Here is a 24,390-nt window from a genome sequence, read left to right on the forward strand (position 1 = left end):
ATCATGTCATAGCGCTGGGCTGCTGGAACAGAGCTGGACATACGACCTCCTCTCTTCTCTGTGATATACTGAGCCATAACAGGGCCATGATCTCTCTCCCACCATGACATAATGTAGACAAACCGCCCAGCCTGAGACTAAAGACCACACACAGATATCATAGTCAGACAGATATCCCAGCCATGCTCATATTTACTCACATCTGGAATACAAGACCTTGTGTTTGTGTCATTGAATTAAACAACTTCACTTTGTGAGCTCAGTCAATACTGGTGAATGTGATGTGACAGCAGCTGACACACCTATGAGAGAAGGAAGAGTCATGACGGGATTCTGACAGCACTCAAAGGACAAAGTCATAAATTTACTTCATCATCCATTTTGTATGGTTTCTATTTTGCACCGAGCGCAAAAGTGTTTCACTCATGACATTAAAAAGGGCTTCAGTGAATCTACCTGTCAATTAGGAACATGCACATTTGGCATCTCGGCGCACTGGTGGCTCCTTTTTTTGCTTATGCTGTAGTTTTACCACAATACCATTAACCCTAAGGTGTCCCGTCACCCGCTTTCTCCTACGCTTTCAATCTCCAACGAATGGTGTTTAGCGGCCCGTTCCTCAATCTATTTATATCCCGGCACCTCTAATAAGATCACCTCAAAACACACATTAAGACAGAGAGTGTGAGGAGGCAGTTTTCTGAAGAGCTCAGCAGCAAGGAGCGGCGCGGTGTGGGGTGTGTATGACAGAAGGACCTTGGCACTTCACTGAGCGTCCTTGTCAGTTACTCTTACCTTTCCTCACCATCAACATTGCTGCCAACTCTCGCATCAATGGGGTAATCAAATAAGGGCCGGTGCGAATCAGTAAATCTGACAACTGGATTTACCCAGGACCCATGTGCACGGGTGCGCCTCAGACACAGGGACACCAAGCCCTCAGACACTGGGTCAGTCTGTATAAACCAAGAGTATCGTCTGTAATGACATTAAAGAAAAAGTAAACTGCACATTATCTATGTTCTAATGATTTTCATGATGAGAAATTTTCTTTGATATCTATTTTTCAGAAAATTGCAGTAATAGAGTTAGCGCTCACTTTTAGGTCAACACTAACAATTGCAAAAAGGGGGGAATCTGCACACCAAAAAATGTAGCATGGGTACAATAGAGGAAAAAATCTCAAAATGTCAGAACAAAAACTTAAGCTTTTGGTACAAGACCTTCATCAGAACAGGTGAAACATGAAATGATAGATTCCCAAGAGGAGGTGTAAGCTTAACCAAAAGCCGAAAGCTTAACCAATAAACTGGTGGGGGGTTTTTTGCATAGCGGTGTTGCATGGAGCTTTTGTTCTGACATTTAGGCCCTGACAGACACTGACAGAAATTCACACCAAACTGGAATAATATAAAAAAGCACAAAAAAACAAAACATTACTTAGAATGAAAAACCCACACTGGTGAAAAAAAAAGTACAACCCAAGCTACATTACCCCAACAAAATGAGATTCGATTGGATTAATGATGATGGAGCACTTCATTGTTGTAATTGTAGAGAAGGCGCGCGCGGTGTGTCAGAGAAACTTGATGAACCTGCATGTTCCTCAGTCATTTTCAGACCATACACCACTCAAGCTGCCAGACAGTCCATTTCACCTGTGATATCGCTGTGAAACAATTCTCCACAGTGTTCCGCTAAAGCGACAGGAAAGCAATGCGTGGGATATTTGTCTTGTGCAGAACCTTTATCTCTCATCAACAGGCCGTCTGTCTGGGACATAATGTGATGACTTTCCATTTTTCCTGATCCAGGAGTTTCACCAGTGGCCCAGGCTCTGCTTCCCTGTCGATGCTCATTCTATTATAAAGCCTCAGATCTGAGATATTTTGCTCCTGCTCGCATTGATCCATGGTAGTCAAACATTGCTATTCCAACTCTATTCGCACTGCTCAAAAAGATCGCTGATTTGGTTAACGGGAAATGGATGAACCCCTCAGCTGTCGCACCCTTCTTTGTCAGTGTCGACAGAATCTAGAATTACGTTGGCGATATTAGGAGACCTTTTCTTGCTGCCGTGGTCAGTTGGAGGGCACCGGGAGGACGTTTGGCCCCATCAACAGGACTCTTTGGCACAGAAAAGACCAGTCCTGTTCAGTCTAAAAGGATCAGATTTTACTGACGGGTCACTTTGGAGCAGGTCTAGGGGAGCCAATGTTGCCCTCACAGGGAAAAGTGATACAGCGGAGGAGGAGGAAAAAGAAATAAAGTGCACCACAAACAGATAAGAGGAAGATAAGGAGCCAGCCCACCTCGGAGGCTGTGGAGGATTAGACTGTTGGCGAGTTGACTTAAACGGCGAGCAAACCTCTCAGCAATCTTCAGACTCAAAGTCTGTCCATATGGACTGCTGCTGGAGCTCAAATACTCAATGCTGCAGTCAACTGTGAATACATCACATTTCAGAGCTTACACATAGGTAAGCAGGAAAACCAGGTGAAAGTTAGTTGAACGGATGACTATATCTACAGTGTATTTGTCATTGACATTTGGCCTAGTAATAACACAGCTGATACATGGGGTGAAGAAAGCATGTAGAGGCCCTGCTCTGATTCTTCTCTTGAGTCTTTGATAGTGACAGGAAGACAGACAGGTGTCCCCTGGGGGGACAGATACAACTGTCAGATCAACCAATCACAGGAGTTGATTAGAGAGACTAAATGTCATTGAAAAGGAGATGCCAATAAAGCTCACCACTACACAATGAGTACAAAGCAGATTAAAACCAAAGAATAAGCTCAGAGTAATAAGGAGTAAATGCAAAACCCAATAAAAATCCATGGCTCCAAAAGCATGTTATCTAGAACGAGTAGCGGTGCCAGGACTCCAATCTTGAGTGGGCCAAAGAAATATGTGGCTGGGCCATTTTTTCTAATTGTTCTACTGACTGAAAAGGTTTTCAACATGATCGGCTTGGTGGCATACACTGTCTCTGACAGGAGAAGAGCGGAGTGAGGATTTTACTATGTATGGATGCAGAGCGAGTTTTCTCTCATATGAGTGGGGAGCGGAGTGAAGAAGACCCAGAGCGGAGTGGGAGCGGAGCACTTACAATATGCTTTGACCAAATTGCAACCACTCCACTCTGTTTCAAAACCCACCAGAATTCAATCACCTTAACAAACAGAGAAAAATATAGAGGAACCTGTAAAGGAAAATAGAGGCACTCAGGTCATTCCTATGGACTTTCACCTTATGTTAAAGAAGGACGGAATCCAGAATCCCCTATTTGGGCCGAAAAATTACATCACTCTTGACCAGTCTATGTCTTCTGACCTGCTCTGTTCTTTCAGCTTAAAGAAAAATGGCTGAGCCAATGAGAACAGTAATGCGGACCTTGGCCTGACAGACCCAACATGATCCCATACGACTGCATCAATCACTAACACGTGACCTTTCGTGTCACATAATGCAATGCAAGGTGAAATTATTACTATCTTGAGCACAGAGTTTTTGTCAGCTCTGAGAAGTTCAAAAAAACATCCTCTGACAACTTCAATTTACCTGCAGAGCCATTCATATGCTCTGACATCTCACAAATGATTGCTTTTCCCTGTGGTGTATCCATCACCGGCCTATGCCAGTAATGTAGGAGAGGACACGGCACTTCATAATGAAGGGTTTGAACAGTGCACAGGTAATAGTGCCGCTCCCCCTACACTATATCAATGGCAGGGCTTACACACATCTCTCGCCTCGCACTTCCAGGGCTGTGAGCCCTCTGAGCTGTGAAGATACTCTGGCAAAAAAATTTGACTCTTTGCTTCAATGATCTTCAGCGTTTAACAAAGAACTCCTCTCCCTGTCAGTCTATCATGTGATTCTCAACAGCAGCAGCAGCAGCGAGACACTATTCACCTTTCCTCTTTCCAGCTCTCTCTCCACACTCCTTTCCCTCCCAAAAAAAGCAGCCTCCTCTGTCTCTCCTGACAAAACTAAACGCCTACCTGCTCTTTCCCCTCCACTCCATCACTAAATTTAGCACTCTTAATATACACAGTGTGAAAATGGTTATTCATTGTTATTTCACCCTTAAAGAAATAGTTCACTCAAATCTCACCATTCATTATTCTCCGTCTCACCTCACTGTCAGTAGACTAGGACTTACATTCAGATAACCCACCATTCCACATGAAAATACAATTTGAGGTAATTTTAACTTCCAAATCAGTATATAGAGTAGTATGAAATTTATAGCAGTGTAGAGTATTCTAGTATCCCTTCGCTGCGAGTGGTTAACTGAATGGTTGCTACCCTATTGATCTCCTTGCACATAGTGAGTAGGTTATATCAGAGAGATGAATAGCATGGGGAGGTCAGACGAACAGGTTGGCACTGTAATGTTATATTCTGTTTTCCACAGGACATAGGAGAGTCTGCACCAGACCACTAAGTGGTCATCAATTACAATGTGCACAAGGAGAAATACTAGGAAGGACTGATGGTTTTGATTTGTTTCTCTGTTATGCCATAAACATCCTGACACCAGATATACACATACTCAATGGAATGGTCCATAAACTGTAAGTACATTGGAGAACTATTTTATTTAAGGTTAACAAAAGATCTGAAGACAATGTAAAACTTTAGTGACCATAAGTGACTTGGTCAAAGCTAGTGGTGGTATTCATGTTATACTTCACACTTTCCCTTTCTTCCCCTGCGTTTAGGGTCCTGCAGCAAAGTCATGCTGTTGAGAAAATGTTTGGGATGAAAAAAAAAAAATCTATTCTTCCAGGCGGCCCCTTTTTCCCTGAGCTCTTTTATATTTCAGCCATTAATAAAAGTGATCAGTCAGCACACTGGTCATAAATCATGTAAAAAAAAATCTCCATCAATTAGTCATGAAACACATTAAAACAATACTGTGCTGGCCGGGCCCATTGAGGGCGCCGGTGAGGAATGGAGGGAATGACGGAGCGAAGGAGCAACACGTTAAGCTGAGGTCTGAGAGGTTGTCAAAGAGGATAATTACTCAGCAAAAAGGGATTTCACTTTCACACAGCTTAAGCCAGCGGCCTTGGCTGTTGCCAGAGCAAGGTACTGTAAAACACCTTGGACAGTCCTCTCTCTTTCTCTCTCCCGGTGTATATACTGTGTTCAGACGCACATGCGCACTGCAAAACAGTCCTGGTGTAGCGAGGTTGCTACAGGCTCAGGGACCATCATTAAAGCGCCATACAAACCCTTGCATGAATAATGGTGCGGCGGGGAAAAACATCCATTTCACTGAGGAGTTTCTCACAAAAGCGCTCTGTTTATCCCTACAGTAGCGCCACAGTGGCCGAGCCTACGCTTGCTAAACCATCTTAACTATCTGCCCCACTTTCTCCAACCTCCTTTCTTCTTTCGGCTCCTCTGGCGCCTGCGTGGCTGCAGGACAGGCAGCGGAGTCACGGCGAGCAGCCACAGTCTTACTCCCAAGTGACCCCGACCATGGGATCCTAATTGGTGGATATTATAGCATTTCTCACATGCCTTAGAGATCAATCCAATATCTACTACTTGCTTTTTGAAGATGACATTTTCCAACAAAGCGCGACATGTTCGGGACAGGAGTAACAATGGCAGCGAGGGAACAGTGTTGACCAATTCAGGTGACAAACTTCCCACTGTCAGCGTCGACAAAGACATTAGGCGTTCATTTCTCTCGCGTTAGGTAAGACGACAAGGCGTGACAGCAAACTAACTCATGTTTGTCCACTTGTCAGGATGCTCCGCGAACATGATTGGCATGATTGTATTTTCTTGCTGTATGTCGATTTGTGTAAAGACATGTGAGGTCTGAATGTGTATGTTGAAGCTGACTCTCAATGTTCAAGAATGAACAAAGTAAACCACAGCTATTATGTCTCTGGGTTCCTGCTTTTGTTCTCACTCTGTTGCGAGTGGTTTCTTCGTGTGTGGAGATGTTGTGTTAAAGTGTGTATCCAAGACTATGGGTGACAGGTCAGGGTCCTGGTGGATCACATACATGAAGAGGCAGCGGAGACAAAAGAGATTGCTGCCTGCTTATCTGTGCATTCCAGCACCAGTGCATGTGTGTGTGTGTGTGTGTGTGTGTGTGTATGTGTGTGTGTCAGCAACCAGCAAAAACAGGAGAGCATGAGTGGGAAAAATTACTAAGGCCCTAGAACTGCAATATTGTAATACATCAACTAGAATAGAATACAATAGAACACAATAGAATAGAAGAGAGTTTGGTATCACTGTAGAGCCAAACGACATGGATCTATCCACTGGGCTTCATTATTTCTTCTCCACAGGTTCATATTTTATGCAGGACAAATAATAAAAAATAAACTCATTACATACATAATGAAATCACCCCCCCCCCCCCCCCCCCCTCTCTGCCACGCTCCTGTATAAAAAATACTTTACACTGAACCGCACACACACACACACACACACACACACACACACACTACAAAGTGTGACCTTCAGGTTTGATCATCTGCAATGCAGTGATTAGTTTTATTGGTGTGGAAGCAGACTGCATCAATAAGATTTTCCCTGCTCATATGAAGTTCACATCATCTCCTCGTGCTTCTTTCATATCTAGCAGACTGTCAATTCATCAATCAGGCTCAGCGTAAATCAATAAAGTCCTTGTTTTTTTATACTGTACAAGCATTCCAGGGATTTAATATGGAATGACACACACACACGCACACTCAGTATGCGTCCAATATTTCACCTGCCATGCCTAAACAAATAAGTTTCTTTACACCTGAAAGGTAGACCTATATACCATCTGAAAAGGGCAACAAGTATAGCAGCTGTTTCATTATGTTAGACTCTCATCCGGAAGTTTGCTGAGCCGTCTGTTGAGACTTACCATGTGCTCCCTCAGCCTTCAACGCCTTGCATAAACGCCGCTCCATGATCTTAACAAACGATGTTGTCTCCATAGCTGTTGGATCTAGCTTGATGTTTTCCAATGAGCTATAAAGATAGACTGAATATAGAATATATATGTATATACAGTATGTAATATTTAGTAATATCGCTAAGGTTTCTGTGCCCCATGGCCAGACATCCCACACATCTCACCACGGCCTTTTAACCCATTCACAAGTGCACGGACGCGCACACACACACTCTCTCACACACACACACACACACACACACCCACCGTGCCTGTCGCCCACTTGTACAGACCCCACCTCCATGTCCCCACCAGAACCCTCAAACATGCAGATAAAATCCCCCAGATAGCGCTGACACTTTCTCTACTGGCTGGAGATAGCCTTCCAGAAATGTCAAGTGCTGTTATGTCACAGCTAAGTGGTGCTGGTGAATTGGCAGCTTATAAACTGTCTGTATGGCATGTGACAGCAAGTGAGACTGTTCCTTGGGACCAAAACAGAAGCAAGGGGTTCCTGAATAAGATCTTTGGCTGGTGAGTTTCGCTAGATGTTGTTTTGTAAGGAATTGTTTGGCCTAGCGCTCTGTCCCATGGTGCTGTAGCTGTCTGGTCCCAGACATGTTGTACCTGAGTGCCTTAATGTCTGCAGCCTGTTGTGTTTAGCTCAAAACAGCTGACCTTTCTGCTGAAGCAGCCAGGCACTCACCACTAGATACAAGTAACTTAGTCACTGCCGCCACACTCTCTCTCTCTTTCTCTCTCTCTCTCTCTCTCTCTCTCTCTCTCTCTGAATCAAGGGGGGGCAGCTGAAACTGTGGCAATTCAGGTTTAAGAAGGGGATGTGGAAGGGGCGAAAATAAGTACGAAAATAAGAACTTCCAAAAGGTCATCATAAAAATGTTGACAAAGCTGTGTAAGTGCCCAAGCAAAAATGGAAGGCAACAAAGTGCTGGGTTTGCCGGGCGTGATGGATGAGACGGAAGCGCTGGGGCTAATGCCATTTTTTTTTTTTTTTTTTTTTTTTTTTTAACAACAAAACTGTCTGGAAGTGTTCCACAGTTCCCAAACAACGTACACAAAAAAACATACATACAGAGGGAGACAGAGAAGAGAGAGACAGAGAGAGAGAGACAGAGAGAGAGAGAGAGAGAGAGAGAGAGAGAGAGAGAGAGAGAGAGAGGCAGCAGTACAATACTGCCTGCTGCACTGCAGCAAAAATCTACACAGCATACCGTAGCCACCACACAACCTCCAGCACTGCACAGAACAGACCCCCGAATGGAGAACGAGAGAGTGATAGAGACAGAGAAAGAGTAAGAAAGAGAATGGATGTGTGCCTACGTGCCTGCGTGTGTGAAATAAAGAGAAAGAATGGATGGCAGAAAGAGAAAAAGGGTGAAAAAGAGGACTTTGTGAGTGCTGGTAAGGATGTACGTAAATGGAAATGTTGAATGTGAGAAGAGTAGAAGAGGGGAAAAGGGTATAGGAGGGGCTGGAGAGACAGAGAGAGAGAAAGAAGAAGAGAGAACAAGAGACGGAGTATCTCTGTGTTCACGTTATTCAGACAGTAGAGAGCAGTCAGGCAATGGGCAACAGTAGATGGGCTATAGGCCTACAGTGAGTCATGAAGTTATATCAATCAATCATGATCCAATCATGAAAAATGCAGCCAAGGAAAAACACTGTAAGATACAGACCAGCTGACCTTGTACAGTATTTTCTTCAAATTGTACTAATTTCCTTGCAAAGCAGCACAGTAGTAAGCTTCAGCAGTGTGCCTCTGGCTTTATTGCCTGGACTAACACACACTGTCTCTGTCAGTCGCTCACTAACACACACAACCCAGTATGTCCCATGTGATGTGCTTGATAAAGGCTTCATTCCTGTGTGGTCAGAGCCATGGGGAACATGACCCGGCCCTCTCTGTCGCAGCACCGGCCGCATGCTAATGCGATTGTATCATTTCCCGATCCGACATGATGGCCTGGAAACAATATTACCGATAATTCATGGACTCACTCACTCAGCGCACTCCGTCAGCCCTTTAACCCTTCAGCTGCTGGGTCCAACAGTGGATGGAGCGACGCTTCAGAGCAGTCTTGTTGTGACAGGTAAAATATCAACAGGCTGTATCAGAAAATGTATGATGATGTTTGAGGTGCAAAGTTTGTCCGTGTCACAAGCTTCAAAATATGGGAAATGAACGATCGCCGCAAATGCTAACTTCATCCTCTTCTCTCCTGTTGTGTTTTGCTATTATTTCATTTCTGCGATCCAATTCAGTTGTTTCTCATCTTCATTTTTTGCTTTGTTTATTTCTTTGGGTTTATTTCATATCGTCTGCACAAATTCTCTCTGCTTGTTTTTTTTAATTTTGTGTTTCTATCAAGTGCTATCAAGCATGAAGCTTTGCCAACTGCTCTGTCTTGTGCACCAGCTGTGCATCATGTTCTCACAACTGGGCAGATTGTTTACGATTCCAGACTCATCTCAAAGAGGCTAATTCGTAAGTTTTTTGGCAGATTGAAGTATATTTTTTGTTATTTGCCTGAGATTAGTTGGGCTATTATCTTCTGAGTCAGGTATGTTTATACAGCTCTAACAGCACCACTCTTCCACTAACGTCCTGATGTCCACAGATTCCAGTCCACACATAAAAACTTTCAAATTCAAATGATAGATAGATTAGCACTACAGTAAGATCTAAATATAGATAGTAATTATTTCATAGGCTCATGAAATCTAAATGATTCAAAAAGCCCAAATTGGGTTTTGATGAGCCACTGGGCATAGGAAATAACCCCAAGATAACATTTGAAACTGCTGAGATATTATTGTCGCGCATTACTTTTTTTTTTTTTTCAACAGAAGCATGAATAAATGTGACTGTGTTGGGAGTAATACACATATTCCTGCAAGTTCTACAAAAGCAACACTCCACTAAAGCCCAAACAACATCACTTTGGGCTGGATCCAGATCTGGGAGAGGATTGGAGAAGATAGCAAAAGAAAGGAGAAGGAAGAAAGGAGAGGAGAGGAGAGGAGAGGAGAGGAGAAGAGAGACCTCAACCCAAAAGAAGCAGATTGAGGTGTGTGGCTCTGCAGCGGCACATGAGCCTTGGGGCAGAAGCGAAGAACAGAAACGATGCGATGAGAAAGCCCAGGAGGTCAGGAGAAAGACAGAGTGTGTGTGTGTGTGTGTGTGCACGTGCGTGCGTGAGAGAGAGAGAGAGAGAGAGAGAGACCCTGCGACCTCGGGATGCATAGACAGACACGTTCAATACAGTCAAGACGCTCCAGACCTTTTTTTTTTTTTTACGCCGTTATGTTGACTTGTCTGAGTCAAATTACACCACTCCAGACTTCCATCCAGCCAGAACTGACTCTACAGCCTCCCTTTAAAAAAACATCCCCACTATAATCACGTCAGTCATCATTCTGTAGAGGAAATGTCAGCTGGTGAGGGGATTATTTAACAGGTGAGAAATCAGTGATAGGGGGTCCGCTACGTTATTTTCCTCAGAGTAGAGAAGTTAGAGTGAACAGTGTTACTGCCGCTGAATGAAAGGGGAAGGAGTACGGCTGGGGAGAGGGCCCACTGCTCTGCAATCAGCCAAATTGCCTCTTTCAACAGTCAACACTGGATGTCTGAACAGACCTAAGTAAGCCTGAGCCTCACACAAGGATGAGAATTAAATCTTTAAAGCAGCGTGGGCACAAAGCACGGACAATAGACTACCGAAATTTCAATACTACTTTTTTTTTTTTTATTTAAATACCACTATAAAAGATTGAATTCAGTAGTGGATTTTATAAACATTTAAAACTTTCACCAGATATTTTCTGCAAGCTGAAATTCCATTTCAGCGTCACCTCCAGAGGGCGTATGTCTGCAGATTGGGATCGGAGTAGCCAGACAGTGAACTGCAGCAGTCTAACAGCTGAAAACATGGCAACAGTGTCAAACAAGTCTTGAAATGAATCCCAGTCCACCTAAACTGGTTGACTGGTTCTGAGACCCCAGAACAACTGATGGAAGTCACGGAGCTCAAGCAAAATTTCTCTTTCATGTTGAATGCATGAACTGAATGTTGACCTGAACTGAAAGTTGACCACGTATGTCAGAATTAATGGGAAAACCACCTTCATTCCAGATAGAAAACATTTTATTCCTGCTTTTTTTGAAAATGAGAATGGCCAAAAACTATAACATCATCACTAACAACAAATACGGTCGTAACAAACTTTTCATTAAGAAAACAGATTAAAAATATTTTTGTTGGCTTATATATCTCATTGACTTTTTGTTCACAATTTGCTATGCCATAAACCAGTGGTTAAAGTTATCTTTTTGTCACTTCCAGCTATTATGATGCTGCATTAACAACGCAGATTTTGGAAAATATCTGTCATCCTTTGGCCAGCCGAGCCGAGCTCTAATTAAAAAAGACCCTCCATTGGAATGAATGGTTTCCAGTCTGGCTTCCGTCACACCAGCGGAGCATTAAGATGTGAACGCAGCAATACAGTCAACAAAGACGCACATCGAAGTGTATCAAAACCCAAACAAAAGCTGTTACAAAGCTGTCCATGTCATGTGAAGTGTTTTCTTTGCTGTGGTATCGTAGTAGTATTGAACATTTAGATATTAAACTTGTTATTGGTATCAAAATTCTGGTATTGTGACAACACTGCACTGGGCTGTCATAGCAACCAAGCCTCCGAACTAAAGCCCCCTAGAGAGAAAAGCCCCTGACACACCCATTAAAGCCTCCCTCATAGAATCCACTTCCACAGTATTAACAGCGACCGGACACAGAAGCATTTCCTGACACCTCAGCATGCAGCTTGGTAATGATGATGAACTTCAAGCAGCGCACTGCACTGTGTCAACCCAGCTTTAACACTGTTCAAACTTCTGCTCCCCTGAATCAATAAAAATCAAAGTCTCGGAGAGTTGTATTTGCATTCTTCTCTATTGCTCTCTCTCTCTCTCTCTCTCTCTCTCTCTCTCTCTCTGTCCCTCTCTCTCATCAGCTCATCAGTTTGTTGTAAATCAGTGCGTGGTGCATCAGGCCGGCACAGAAAATCACCGCAGCTCCACGGCGGCTGTCATGTGACCAGTCCTCTGGGGTCCTGGAAGTAGCGAGCGGTAAGATGTGTCATGTGTCAGAGGGAACCTACTTAGAGCCGCGTTACACCCCTGCTCCTCACACAACACCACACCTCCACACTCACAGAAGTGGGAGATATGTCACATAGATCCCACTATTGAGGGCAGAGGATGAGCCAAATTATGAAATGATTTATGGAGCTTCCATAAGACACGGGGCAGAAAAACCAAGTGGGGAAAAGCAGAGGCTATATTATCCTGCTGCAGCGTCTATTTTGAGATGTGCCTCAATTTCCTGGTGTTTCACAGGAAAAAAAAAATAGGAGAGTGATCAGAATTGTGCCTAGCCTGGGTAAAGCCAGGTATAAACTATTGAGGTCAATGGAATCAGGGAGTCCTTGAAATGTATCTATTAAACTTAAAGAAAAAGGAACTTCAACTTCAAACTTGTTCCTCAAGTTAAAAAAAAATAGGATTATTGGTGGGAAAAAGAAGTATATTGAGACATTATAAAATTATAAATATTATATGTAAGCAGGTCAGGTTAAGGCTCATCTCCAATGATCGTGAGTGTGTGTGTGTGTGTGTGTGTGTGTTGGGGGGGCACTGAGAGTAACACAAAAAAATATGTTCAAATATTTTCGAAGACCTTCAAACTACTTTGGGTGTTGATCATAAAGTCATGATATGCTTAGGGAAACATTTTGTGACTCTTCATTTAAGAAAAACAAAAAATAGTATAAAAGAAAAAAGTATAAAAAATGTTTCAGATGTCAGGGCCCCAAAATTCCTCCCTAACATTTATACCTGATTTAAAGCAATGGGCATATGGAAATATCTTGCTGTGTGGAATTTATTTTTTGTTTGTGACATTCCTAAAGGTCAGTGTAAGCCCAGAGTTAGCATATGGTTAAGAGGTGCATGAAAAAAATTGGCAAGGTAACTTCAGAGACCTCCAGACAGCGACCTCTACGTTATTTCTAATAACATCTAAGTCGAGCACTAAGTCTCTCTTTCCTCCAGTACAAAGATACAGGCGTTCCTGTTTAAAGTCAATTTAAGCGCTGGTGTCTTGAGATTAGAAATTGATCTGAGTATCACGTTTACAGAACATGGTCAACTGGTCATTGATGGGCCCAAACAGCTTTTTCAGTGACCTTAAATGACTTAAAACTAATGAGGACAAGAAATAAAACTGATAAAACTTCATAAAACTGACCATTAAGAATCAATTTATGGCACCGTCTCAATCGGTGTGTGATCTTGCACACAGGAGTCATCGAGTTATTCATTCAAATCTGACAGGATCATGTCAGTGTCTTTCCACAAATGGCCAATTTCATCCCTCTGTGTTGAACATATTTCAAAATGGCCAAAGAAACAATACATTCTGATAAGGAAAAGGTGCAAAATTCTTGTGAGCATTTGTTCTAAGGGGTTCCTCAATGTGATTTCTTCGAATATGCTTAATACTGTGTAGAAGGGCTGCTATAAAATAAAAAAAGTCCTACTCAACTGTCTCATTTCACCAACTAAATCAGCACATCACAGTAAACACTGTAATGCACATTCAGCCGCATGATACTCCTCCTCACAATAACTGTATCTATGACTCAAATCGCAAAACAATCAACTAATCTCTCCTCACTTGCATTTCACCTGCAGTTCATTCTGAGGAAATTTATTTGGCATTGAATAAGGCTGCAATAGAGAAAACAGGTATGAATGAAGAGAGCTTTAACACATCTAATTAGCAGAAAACGAATATTGTTCTTCCACACCAACATCCTCAGTAGAAACAAAGATAAACAAAATTCGAGAATGTCATCTTTGCTGCATGAGATGTTTCATACATTGTTTTTAGTAAATGAAAGCTGCTTTAGGCGGACTAGCCATGATCTCTCCAGCAGCAATCAGCTAGATCCAACCTTTAAAAGCCATTATCAGGCTGCATTCAAAAAGAAAAGCTGCTCGCTAATGTCTTCAGTCTATTCACTGCAAGTTAAAAAGTGAAGGTAGCCTTATGCCATTTACTAAAAACACAAACCTATCATCAGTGCATTAGAGCCATGTGGAAAGACTGACAACTTCACTGTTTTATCATCTGATATGCAAGCTAATATTGACCCATGAGCTGACAGAAAGTTGATCAAAGGAGGTAAGTTTGCTTTGAAGGCCAAACAGATCGGTTCAATTTCCAAAACAAGATGACAAATGACAATATTCGGTCTATGCTCTGCTACAACTGAATCCTATTCTTCAGGAGGGCATTTAGGGCCGCTGTGTTATGTACATTTAAATCTAGAATAACAATGCTGGTAATAAATCAGTGCTGAAAAAGGACAGTAGGACATAACTACTTTGCATTCATATGACATGACCCGGTGGTGTCCACTTCCAGGAGGGGTAGATTACATTATGTATGTTCAGCAGATCGGGTGCTAACTCCAAATGAGGTGCTATTGTTGTGTATGGGACATGCATTAAAGCTAATATTTACAGGCCGAGCAACAGAGCGAGGGGTAATGACACAATGGAAGTTTTAATGCATACTGTATCATACTCACACACACCTAAATCATTATAAACGGAAAACATCAGAGCATCAGAAAACAAAAGGTGCTCAGGACCTCTGAAAGAACGTAAACCGTTTCATCCTGTTTCCCCTTCAAGCCAAGTCCCATCAGGCCTAACCTTGAGGGGACAGAGAGCAGCTCCCTGAGCGGCCCGTGAAACCGTCCACCACAGGTCCCGTGGCCAGAGTCACCCTTGGGGGCAAGCAGCCAGGACAGCATGGGCCATCTTTGCTCTCACCTCTCCACACACTGCTGCATACAGCCGCATCCAGAGGCAGCTGAGGGAAGCTTCATGTATATTCTGATTTTTTGTAATTTGCCCTCCTATAGCCCACCTCTCTCTCTCTCTTTCTCTCTCTCTCTCTCTCTCTCTCTGTCCCTCTCTCTCTATCTATCTATCTATCTATCTAACCCCTCCTCCATCTTGCTCTCTCTCCATTTACCCTCTCTTCTGCGCTGATTTGTATGTAAACTTGATTGTCTCTCCGAGGGAGGTGGAATGGCAGCCAGGAACTTGAATCTCATCACCCCTGCAGGTCATATTTCTCAAGAGCAGGACAGAGACAACCCACAATTAATTCACTGTGAAAACTGATGATGTCGCTGCCTGCCATTATCATGTCCAGTGAGATCAGAGGGAAACAGTTTTTCTTGTTGACCTGTGCCATACCCACTGCAGAGACATGCAGCTTCGTCCCTCCATCCAGCCAATCACAATAGCATAACAGGAGGTACAGTATAAGAAAAAAAACCTTAGTCAGTCAGTGAAACCTACAACGAAGTTCAGAATACTTCACGCTTCACATTGCTGTCACACTTTTATCCTCTGTCTCTGTCTTCATTGTGTTGTGAGTTCATCAGTATAACTAGCACTGCTTTTAGAATCTACCTTGCTAAATGTGTGAGCACTTGCTGGTACTGTCACCTACGCAGCCTCTTTTATTGCTTTGAATGTATCAGATAATCTGTAGCGTTTCAGTGCCGACAAAACATTATTATCAGGAAAGCTACTGCAGTTTGGCCAATTACAAACTTACTGCAAATTTTTGTATGAAACCTAGCAACATGCCATTGGTGGTTAGAGGAGGTTATTTTTAGTCAACACTGTTGTTCTTCTAATTGTAGGAGTTCTTGTTTGAATCTTATCCAACCCCTTTAATTATGCTTGTGGTTGGTGCCTGGCTTTTTTCTCTGTTGCCACAAATTAAACTGGCGTGGGTGTGTGTCACAAATGAATTAACCATGTTATAACAATATAAAAAAAAAACCTGCCCCTTTTCTCCTCTAACAGGCGTGATTTGCAAAGAGCAGAATTTGAGATAGGCCTATATTGCTCTTGCTCTGAGGTGAGAATTGCATGGAGAAAGGACACCATCAGCAGAATCTGGTTATTAAAATGCACATGTAATTTCAGATTACACTATGGAAGTCTCCTCATACTGTGCTCAGCAAAGAGCAGTTCACGGTGAAAAGAATATTTTACACTCATAGATTCATAAACCTGATATGACAGCCAAAAACATGTAGGCATAACAATATACACCTTATTAAAGTGCCATTCAATATGCTGAAACAAAGGCAGTTGCTGTTCTTACAAAGTATTTACCATCTAGTCAAGTATCTGTCACTTATAATTCATAGCAATGTAGGCCATCTAAATAAATGACTTTTACAGAAATTGTTGGCACTGTCCAAACTTGTGCCTTGTGTTTATTTATGTCTATACTCAATTTCCATCCACAGATTTTGCGAGCCGCAAATCAAAACATTTTAATTTTCAGAGCTCTCAGTATTCAGCGCCATTCCAAGGTTGTGGCCTTAAGGCGGCCGTGCCGGAGCAGACGAGTCCCGAAACTGCTGATCGGTTACATGAGCTTTGTATGAATTATCTGGGGTCGCAGCTGCATGGGTGTGATGCAAGCTAAGGGGGTTAGGGGTTAATACTGCTTTGAAGTTCAGCAGCAAACAAGAGCAGTATAGCATCGCACCGTCGGAGCCACGGCCTCCTGGCTCTGTCACACACCATAGAGTTGAGCTTCACTTGATACGCTATGAACCGTCATCACGTGGACGCCTGTGCATTCTGTGACCTGTACTGTCATTCTGCTGTCAGTATGCTGCCGCTGTACTACTCTGAGGAGGCCACCTATTGACTTCACACATCCCTCTGTATTTCTGCTCTTACAGTAACCTGGCTACTTGCCCTCCACATGGATCACATCTACCCCTCGACTCAAACCAACCATTTCAAATGCCCTCATCAGAAGCCATTGTCATTCATCTCAGTTGTAACTACCATTCAATGACTTTCTCAAAGTTTTATGATGACAACTATGCGGTCACTCATTCACCCAGTACTAGTACGCAGGCTGCAGGGTGAAATGTATCTCAGCTAGTTCATTACTTAATTGAATTAATGAATCATGTTGTATGCTCACTCGGAGAGACATATACCCTTGCTGAGACATGTGAGTGAACATTAAGGGGAGGCCAGCTATGCCAGATCTACCAGACCACCAACCCTCGGGGCAATCGACCAAGGATGTGACGCAGCCCGAGCTTCTGAAAAGATCATGCTGGAAAAAACTGACATGGCTAAAAGAATATAGAATAAGAAAATTAACTGGTAAGCCACTTTAAGGGCTTAGTAAGTCTTTGGTAATGGGGAGGCGTGTTTGCAGCAGGACTAGAAGTGGATGTGGAGTGTTTGCACGATGGCACATCGCCTTACGCACCAAGGAAGTGAGTAGTTCCGTTGCCCGCTCTAACTTTGACCCAACATGTTCACATGCATCAGAATGGAACATCTCTTGGTGGTTTCTCTTATCCACAGCCTTGTAAAGCATAGTGACAGCTTAGTCTTCCAGTGTGGATGGCTCCAAAGGGAGCTGAACCCGTAACCCAAGTAATGTCAGTGCTATGCTCTACCCATTAAGCTACACTGGAACACTGCTCTCTGGCATCTGGCTTCCAGTTAAACAATGCCGATTTGTAGTCTATTTCAAGATATACTGACTCTGTACCCATCTACTCTTTTTTTCTCCATCAAAACAACTGACACTGATGTCATCACTTGCTTTTTCTCCTGTTTTCTGTAGATGAGGTATTGCATGGCAGATGAATTGCATACTGTGAGGGCAATTCAAAGGGATGCAGTTATTTGCAAACAGACAGGCTTTCAATGTGCACAGAAAGATAATGATATGAAGAAAGAGGAATGGGCAAACAACTGGTTGCATCTAAACAGATATGTAAAAAGTAAGATTTTTACAAATACTTTGTTTATATTATAGCTGCAGCAAAGCTCAAAGATATACTATAGGTTCACATGCATATAGGTTCTAGAATCCCAAGAATAACCTGTAAATCACTGATGATGGAAGCATTCATCGAGCTAAGAAGTCAGCTCTCTGCTAAGAAGTCTGGGTTCGTTTTTGGTCCCTGACGAAATCAGTTTTCATGTAGACTACAAACAAATCTGTGCTTACCAAACACTTTCAACAAGAGAAAACACACAACCACATGATCACACACACATACACACACACTCCATACACACACACTCCATCCACGCACACGTCCTCACACTAACACGCAAACACGTACACACACAGCACCAAAAGAGCTATTTTGCCCCTGCCAGGCAAATATTAGCCCACACTAGGCAAACAGCAAGTGCCATCTGCTGGAGCAGAAGGCCCTTATAGAACCGATACTTTCAAACTCTTCAGATGCATCAGCGACGCAAGTATGCCTATAAGTTTTGTGTGTGGAGAGAGATCCAACTAACCATCACTGTATCATTACACAGATGTTTCTGTGTTGACAAAGACTGAAAATCTCCTTGATACAGTTGGGATGGCTAAGTCTCTCGCTGCTCTCTCGGTTATGTTGTGTTACTAAAAATACAGGCTAGGAGCTGGAGCACTATATTCAATCTAGGCTCTTGCGGCTCAGGCCTAGTGAGCACTATATCGGAAATGCCTGCTTCTGTCTTTGCCTCCACTAACAGGAGGGCCACACAGAGCCTGCTGTATTACTATTACTGTATTACTATGAGAAAGGTAGCTGAAACGAGTCTGTTGCATGCTCTAATGTGTTTGACATAGTAGGCTCAGCATTTTGTTAGTGACCTGCATCTTTCAGTCATTTTAAGGAGTTGTATGTTGCACCCCACTGACACAGTCTGCATCTTGGCCTACTTCATATCCCAGTCAACTATAAGCTCTATCTGCTGCTTCAGCACAAACCCGGGCGATGTTGTACGCACACCATCCACAGTTCAGAATAATTCAGTGATGTGTCTCTACAAGATAAATGTGGGCTACTCTCAGGATCAAAGTCACATGCCTTCAAATTGCAGAAATCTGATGGTGCGTCTCAGCTTTGATCGATTGGCTGTATGGTGTCGATTTGGTTACACTGTCCCTGGAGCGGGACTTGGGGAAGTTGGTGTTTTTGCTGCGGCTTCTCCACTGAGCAGCACTCAATCAGCTGCTATTTCACCCCAGCCTTTACGTCTTTAGAGAAGGCAACACTGTTCATCTTTATTGGAAATGCCAGCCTGGGCATCCTGGTAATACAGCACATTACACAAATTAGACAAGATGTTAAGCTTTGTAGATGGTATGTTTTGTCTTTGCTTCTTGCGGTGTCAGCAAGGCAAAACAGCTAAGCTACAGTATTATGATGATCTACTATACTGCAGTGGCAATGTCGAGGAAAGAAACAGTGCTGCTGAGCACATCAACTTCAAACCTACAACACGAGGTAACAAGTAGCCTGGCTACATGCTGTCCACCCAGGGGTTTTCTTTCATTCCTACAACAGCCTGTTGAAATAAACATTGTTTGCTCTCTGAAGCTCTACGATATTTCACAGTTTTATAGCTGCAAATGCGCGGTGTAGATATGATGCTGAAGGCAGACTATAGCTTGCATCGCTTTTACAAAAAAAAAAAAAAAGCCTAATGTTTGGACTGAAATGATGCCGACTGCTCAAGTGGAGGATTTGCATTAGTGCAGTAGAGCCCAATTCCTTTTCTACATGTCCCATTCACACCTATACTACTGGCCTGTTAAACAAAATACATCAACTAAGTGAACATAAAATCATCTTTTCCCAGGCCCGTGTGATGAATACTGGCCTGTGATAGCCTAAAGACAGACATGAAAGAATAGTCTGTCTCCTCCAGCTGGCTCGCTGAAAACACAGCGAGTGTAGCCCATTTAATCGAGAAGTGGTGTTGCAGAGGGGGAATGCTGCTGCAGTAAGCCCGAGAACTGAAAACCTGGTTATGGGGGATCACGTTGGATGGACAGAATAGATCAGCGAGTAGCGGTGCCTCGACTTGATCCCTCTCGCCACTGAAGACATTGAAATAACATCTATCTGCGCGCTATTTAAAAAGTTAGGAGATCATGGTGCCTCGGTGATGCAGGGGGGCTTTTTGTGTGCCTGTGCGCTGCGCGTCCCCAAGCCTGGGCTCGCCGATAGTAGCTGCACAGGATAAGTTGTTCCCCCCTCCCAGCGCCTCTGCATCCACTCGCTGCATAAATATGATTGCAGATCTATTACCATTACAACAAACAAACGAATAACACAGAGATCCACACACACACATAGACACACACACACACACCGGTTCGCAGCGAAACGGAGGAGTAGGCATAATGGTGATGAGCTTACCACTTGGATTCTTGTTTTTCTTAAGACTCTTGCCACAAAGACACTGCAGCATATGCGTTCCTTTGCTGAAAATGTTCCAAAGAAACCACATTGATTTGGGCGAAGAGCAATCCAGTGGCTTAAACACCCAGATATAGATGAGATCCTTGCGGTTGCATAATAACACAATTGGATCAGTTCTCCAGGACAAGGCAACCAATTGTATCATAGAAAAATAGGTATATCCAAGTCCTATGCGTTTTCATTCACGTGGCAAAATATTCACTATCTGTCAGACTTCGTAATTAAGGTGTTTTTTCTTCTTCTGGCGTATAAAGGATGCCACCTCAACTAGTCGATAATAGAAAATATACTCTATAAATTGCATGTGTCGCACCGGGAGGAGACGTGCAGCCAGTAAACAAACAGAACTAACGTGAAAACAGTGAAACACGGTGGATTTCCGAGGAGAAAATCATTGCCTATTAGTTCATCACTCTGAGGAGAGGAGGGTGGATCTGCACAGCATCAAAAGCCAAGGGAGGATGCATCCTATGCACAGACTGCTGCAATGATAGCCCCAACAAAACAACACATTGCCGGATCAAGTCCACTTGGTTTCTCGTATAAACCAGCTTGTTTGGCGAGGTCAAATTCCAACAACCTCAGTTTGCATTTCTTTTAGTCCCCCCACTGCAACGTTTCTGTTAAAGCCAGGTTTGCTTTCTTGGTGTCTGTCCGTGATTCCTGGAGTATGTGTTTCTTTCCTTTTGGGGGATTTTCCTCAACCCTTCTCACCACAACGCCACTGGCATCTCCAAAAGTACGGTGCGCTTGTATAAAAATATTTGCATGAATTTCCCTTCGCATCGGACCTCTGTTAGAAATAGACGGGGAGGAGGGGTTAAATTGAAAGATTGGCTTTCCATTACGTAAACACGTGGTTTCTGCGCCGTCATATCACTGATGCTCTCAGAAATTTTTATGATCTGACTGAGACTATTGTCTTAAGCCATTTCAGTGAGGATTCTTGGAAATAATGTCAGTGAAGTAACCCTAGATTTTCTGCATTGCTTTAGGAGGCATGTGTGTGTGTGTGTGCCCCGCACGAAGAAGATCTGCATTTACTGCGCTCTTCTTCATCCCATTTCTACTCGATGTGCTATTTTGATTTTTACTCTTAAGTGCTTCAAGACTTCTAGCGGCTTTGTGCATCCACATATGTATTAGTTTATCGACACATTTGGGATGAAAGCTCTGTTCCGTTATAAAGTCACAGGTGCTAAGACTCACCTGTGATAGGTTGGTGGGGATGCTTGCGTGGGCCAGTGTCAAGTGATCTAAGCATTATTGAAACAGGGCTGCAGAGTACAGTAGACCACAGGACACTGCAACAGCTGAGATCATTATTACTTCTATAGGCTGAGTGTATTTAATCTCACATATAGTGCACAAAAAAACTGCAAGCATTAAAAAGCTGAATGTAGAAGGGAATTGAGTGCATAGTAGATAGCAGCAAAATGAAAACAACATCCCCTATGAAAAAGAACTATAGTGGTTTTAGAAGGACACTATACAACTATCACAACAAAACAATAAGTTTGTTATATCACAAAACATTAAGATATACTACTGTATGTTGAAGTTGCCAAGCTCAGCTCTGTTTTGTGGCTTCATCTCTAGGGACTGGAGGCCAGTTGGTGTTGCTTATGACGACTGTTTCTGCTGTATGAGTACCTCTCTCCAAGGATTTGATGGTTTTCTATCACAGACTAACATTGTTTTCTTCTGGTTTCCTTCCTCACCAGAAAGGGGCTGTGGAGAGTGAAGGGGGTTTGTTGAGGACCCAGACTAGCCTACTCTCCAGACTGCTATTCTGTCCTCTTAAGAGTAGGAAGTTCAATTTCCCCACCTAAGAGGTGTTACGTCAAGAGACTGAATTAGTGCCAGCTGTGTTTGTGCTATCTGCTGTTTCTCTATTGCAGTCATCATTTGTGGTATCTAATACTTCAAATCTAAGAAGATTACACCCATGCCTGTCAGCATGACTCCCTCTCACCACAAATGGTAGATGTCAGGGCTTCTGTCAGTGTCTGAAAATGGATATCCATCAGAAGCTTAGTATAGAGTTGACCCCTTTCACAGGTGTTAGATACTGGTTGCCAGTGAGCCACCATCACTAGGCTACAATACAAATAAATGACCAACATCATGCCTTTAACAAGATAAATGACCAATTTAGATTTTTTTTTTGTACCTTTAATGTGTGCAGGGATATACTGCAAATCTTGGCTCACTAAGTTTTTCTGTGATTTAGAATTTAGTAATCAGGCATTAGTGTTGCACTCTTGCCTCTATGGTGATTTACTGTACATCTACAAATGCAATAGCTATCAAGCTTGAGGGAAAAAAGTTAACGCATGCTTATAAGTAAACAGTGTCTCATTAGATCACTTTAATGATCCATCATTTTGTGAATGGCTTCCAAAAATGAAAGGAAACATTAGGGACCATTTATCTGGATGCATTCCATTCCATTATATATCTATTATGTACTGTATATCACCCAACCTCTAGAGATCTACCATTTTTCATAGCCGATATCCTTTATGCACAACTGTGATAAGCTTCTCATATTTGACATTATATGTTCACAAGCTACCGTTGAACTCTGTACCGTTGAACTCTGTATGGTATTGAAGACTTATCATGAAAGCTCCTTGTTCCCAATGTAATGTAGAGTGTGCAGAACAGAGAAAAAGCCGAGGTTTGTGTAAACAATATTAACCACAGCACAGGAAGCTTGATGAGAGACTGGAGGGGTTCATTAGTGGGGTTGTGTTGTGTGTTCGTCTCTCTGAATTACAGCATTAATCCACTTTAATGACCTAGTTTTGTGGCGCCCAGGTCTTGTCAGTTGTCTGTGATAACTGGTTCCTCAGGGATGTGGGCCACTTAGAAACAAAATGTTTCCTGATTGAATTTCTTTACACAGCATAATAATTATGCGACGTCACTGTTTAAAGGCTTACTGTAAAGAAACTGTTATTGATGGAGGGGTTCCCATCAATTATTCAATTATTGATGGAGGGAGCGTGCGCACGTGTGCACACTAACACACCTACATAGGCGCTTAGCAGACAGGCGCACAAAAGCACAGCACATACGCGCACACCCACACACACAAGCAAGCAATGTGCATGTGTGCACAGTGTCCATCCACATGAGTCCTGTGAGGTCAGGTGGACTTCGCCTCACAGTGGAATCAGCACAGCCCCCGGAGCAGTACGCTGCAGGCTCTCCAGCTCCCTCCCTCCGCAGAGGCCTCTCATGTCAACCTCCCAATCGATCCGTCTACTGTAATGTAAAGTATCATTGCACCCTGGAGGATATCGTCTGACAATTTTGTCAGGCATCATTAGAATTCTTCTTTTTGATTGCCTGGGCTGCGGCCGACAGGCAGTGGCTCCCCTGTGAGTTTTAACAGCCTGTTTTCTCCTGATGGGGAAAGATAACTTGGTTTAAGGTGCATGGAGATGGCCAGAGATAAATGGGCCAGCCCCAGTTTTACTGTACTGCCTTAAAAGGCTAACATATGGGGAAGACTGAAGACTGCATTCATGAGTGTTACCATGCAGAGATGGGCATGGGTGGGATGGAGGGGTTTATGTCATATATTATCTGTTTGATGTTTTCAAGATCAAAAGAGATGATAAAAACTATTTAGTGGAATATCTGATAACACAGGGGAGTTGATTCAGACTTTTTTTTAGGACCTTGAAAAGATGCTCAATAACAATCCACACTAGCAGTTACTCATCGACAAACCAGAGCAAAAAGTAAACAAAGATAATTCCATTCAAAAATCCTGATTATTCTGAGTCACTGCTATACAACATTTAGAAGCTCAAGATGTGATGAAAGCTAGAGGGCTGTAAGCAAGTTTTGCCTTAAATGTCTTCATTAATCATGTCTTTATTTATGCATTTGTGATGTCAAAAAGGCCAGGATGGCAGCACAAAAAATAGAGGGCAGCTATTATGTTTGTTCAAAACAATTAGGATGTGGTGCATAGATATACACAATTTACATTTCAGGCATTTAGC

The 24,390-nt window shown here is 42.9% G+C and overlaps 1 protein-coding gene across 2 annotated transcripts in view; it reads right to left on the reverse strand.

Moving 5' to 3' along the window:
• fgf14 (fibroblast growth factor 14) overlaps window positions 1-20,513 on the reverse strand; it is an 86,846-nt gene extending 66,333 nt beyond the window's left edge. Inside the window, exon 1 of one of the 2 annotated variants that reach the window (XM_071513354.1) lies at window positions 20,306-20,513. In XM_071513354.1, the coding sequence (XP_071369455.1) occupies window positions 20,306-20,513 (208 nt within the window). Of the gene's footprint in view, window positions 1-6,898; window positions 6,972-20,305 lie in introns of those variants that run through there. The other variant, XM_071513356.1, reaches the window with a different exon arrangement.
• Between the last annotated feature and the right edge of the window lie 3,877 nt (window positions 20,514-24,390).

The sequence above is a fragment of the Centroberyx affinis genome, unplaced genomic scaffold, assembly GCF_046629955.1.
Source record: "Centroberyx affinis isolate AG114_WGS23_722 - 3 ecotype Tasmania unplaced genomic scaffold, CSIRO-AGI_Caff_v1 ptg007038l_1, whole genome shotgun sequence".
Lineage (NCBI taxonomy): Eukaryota > Metazoa > Chordata > Actinopteri > Beryciformes > Berycidae > Centroberyx > Centroberyx affinis.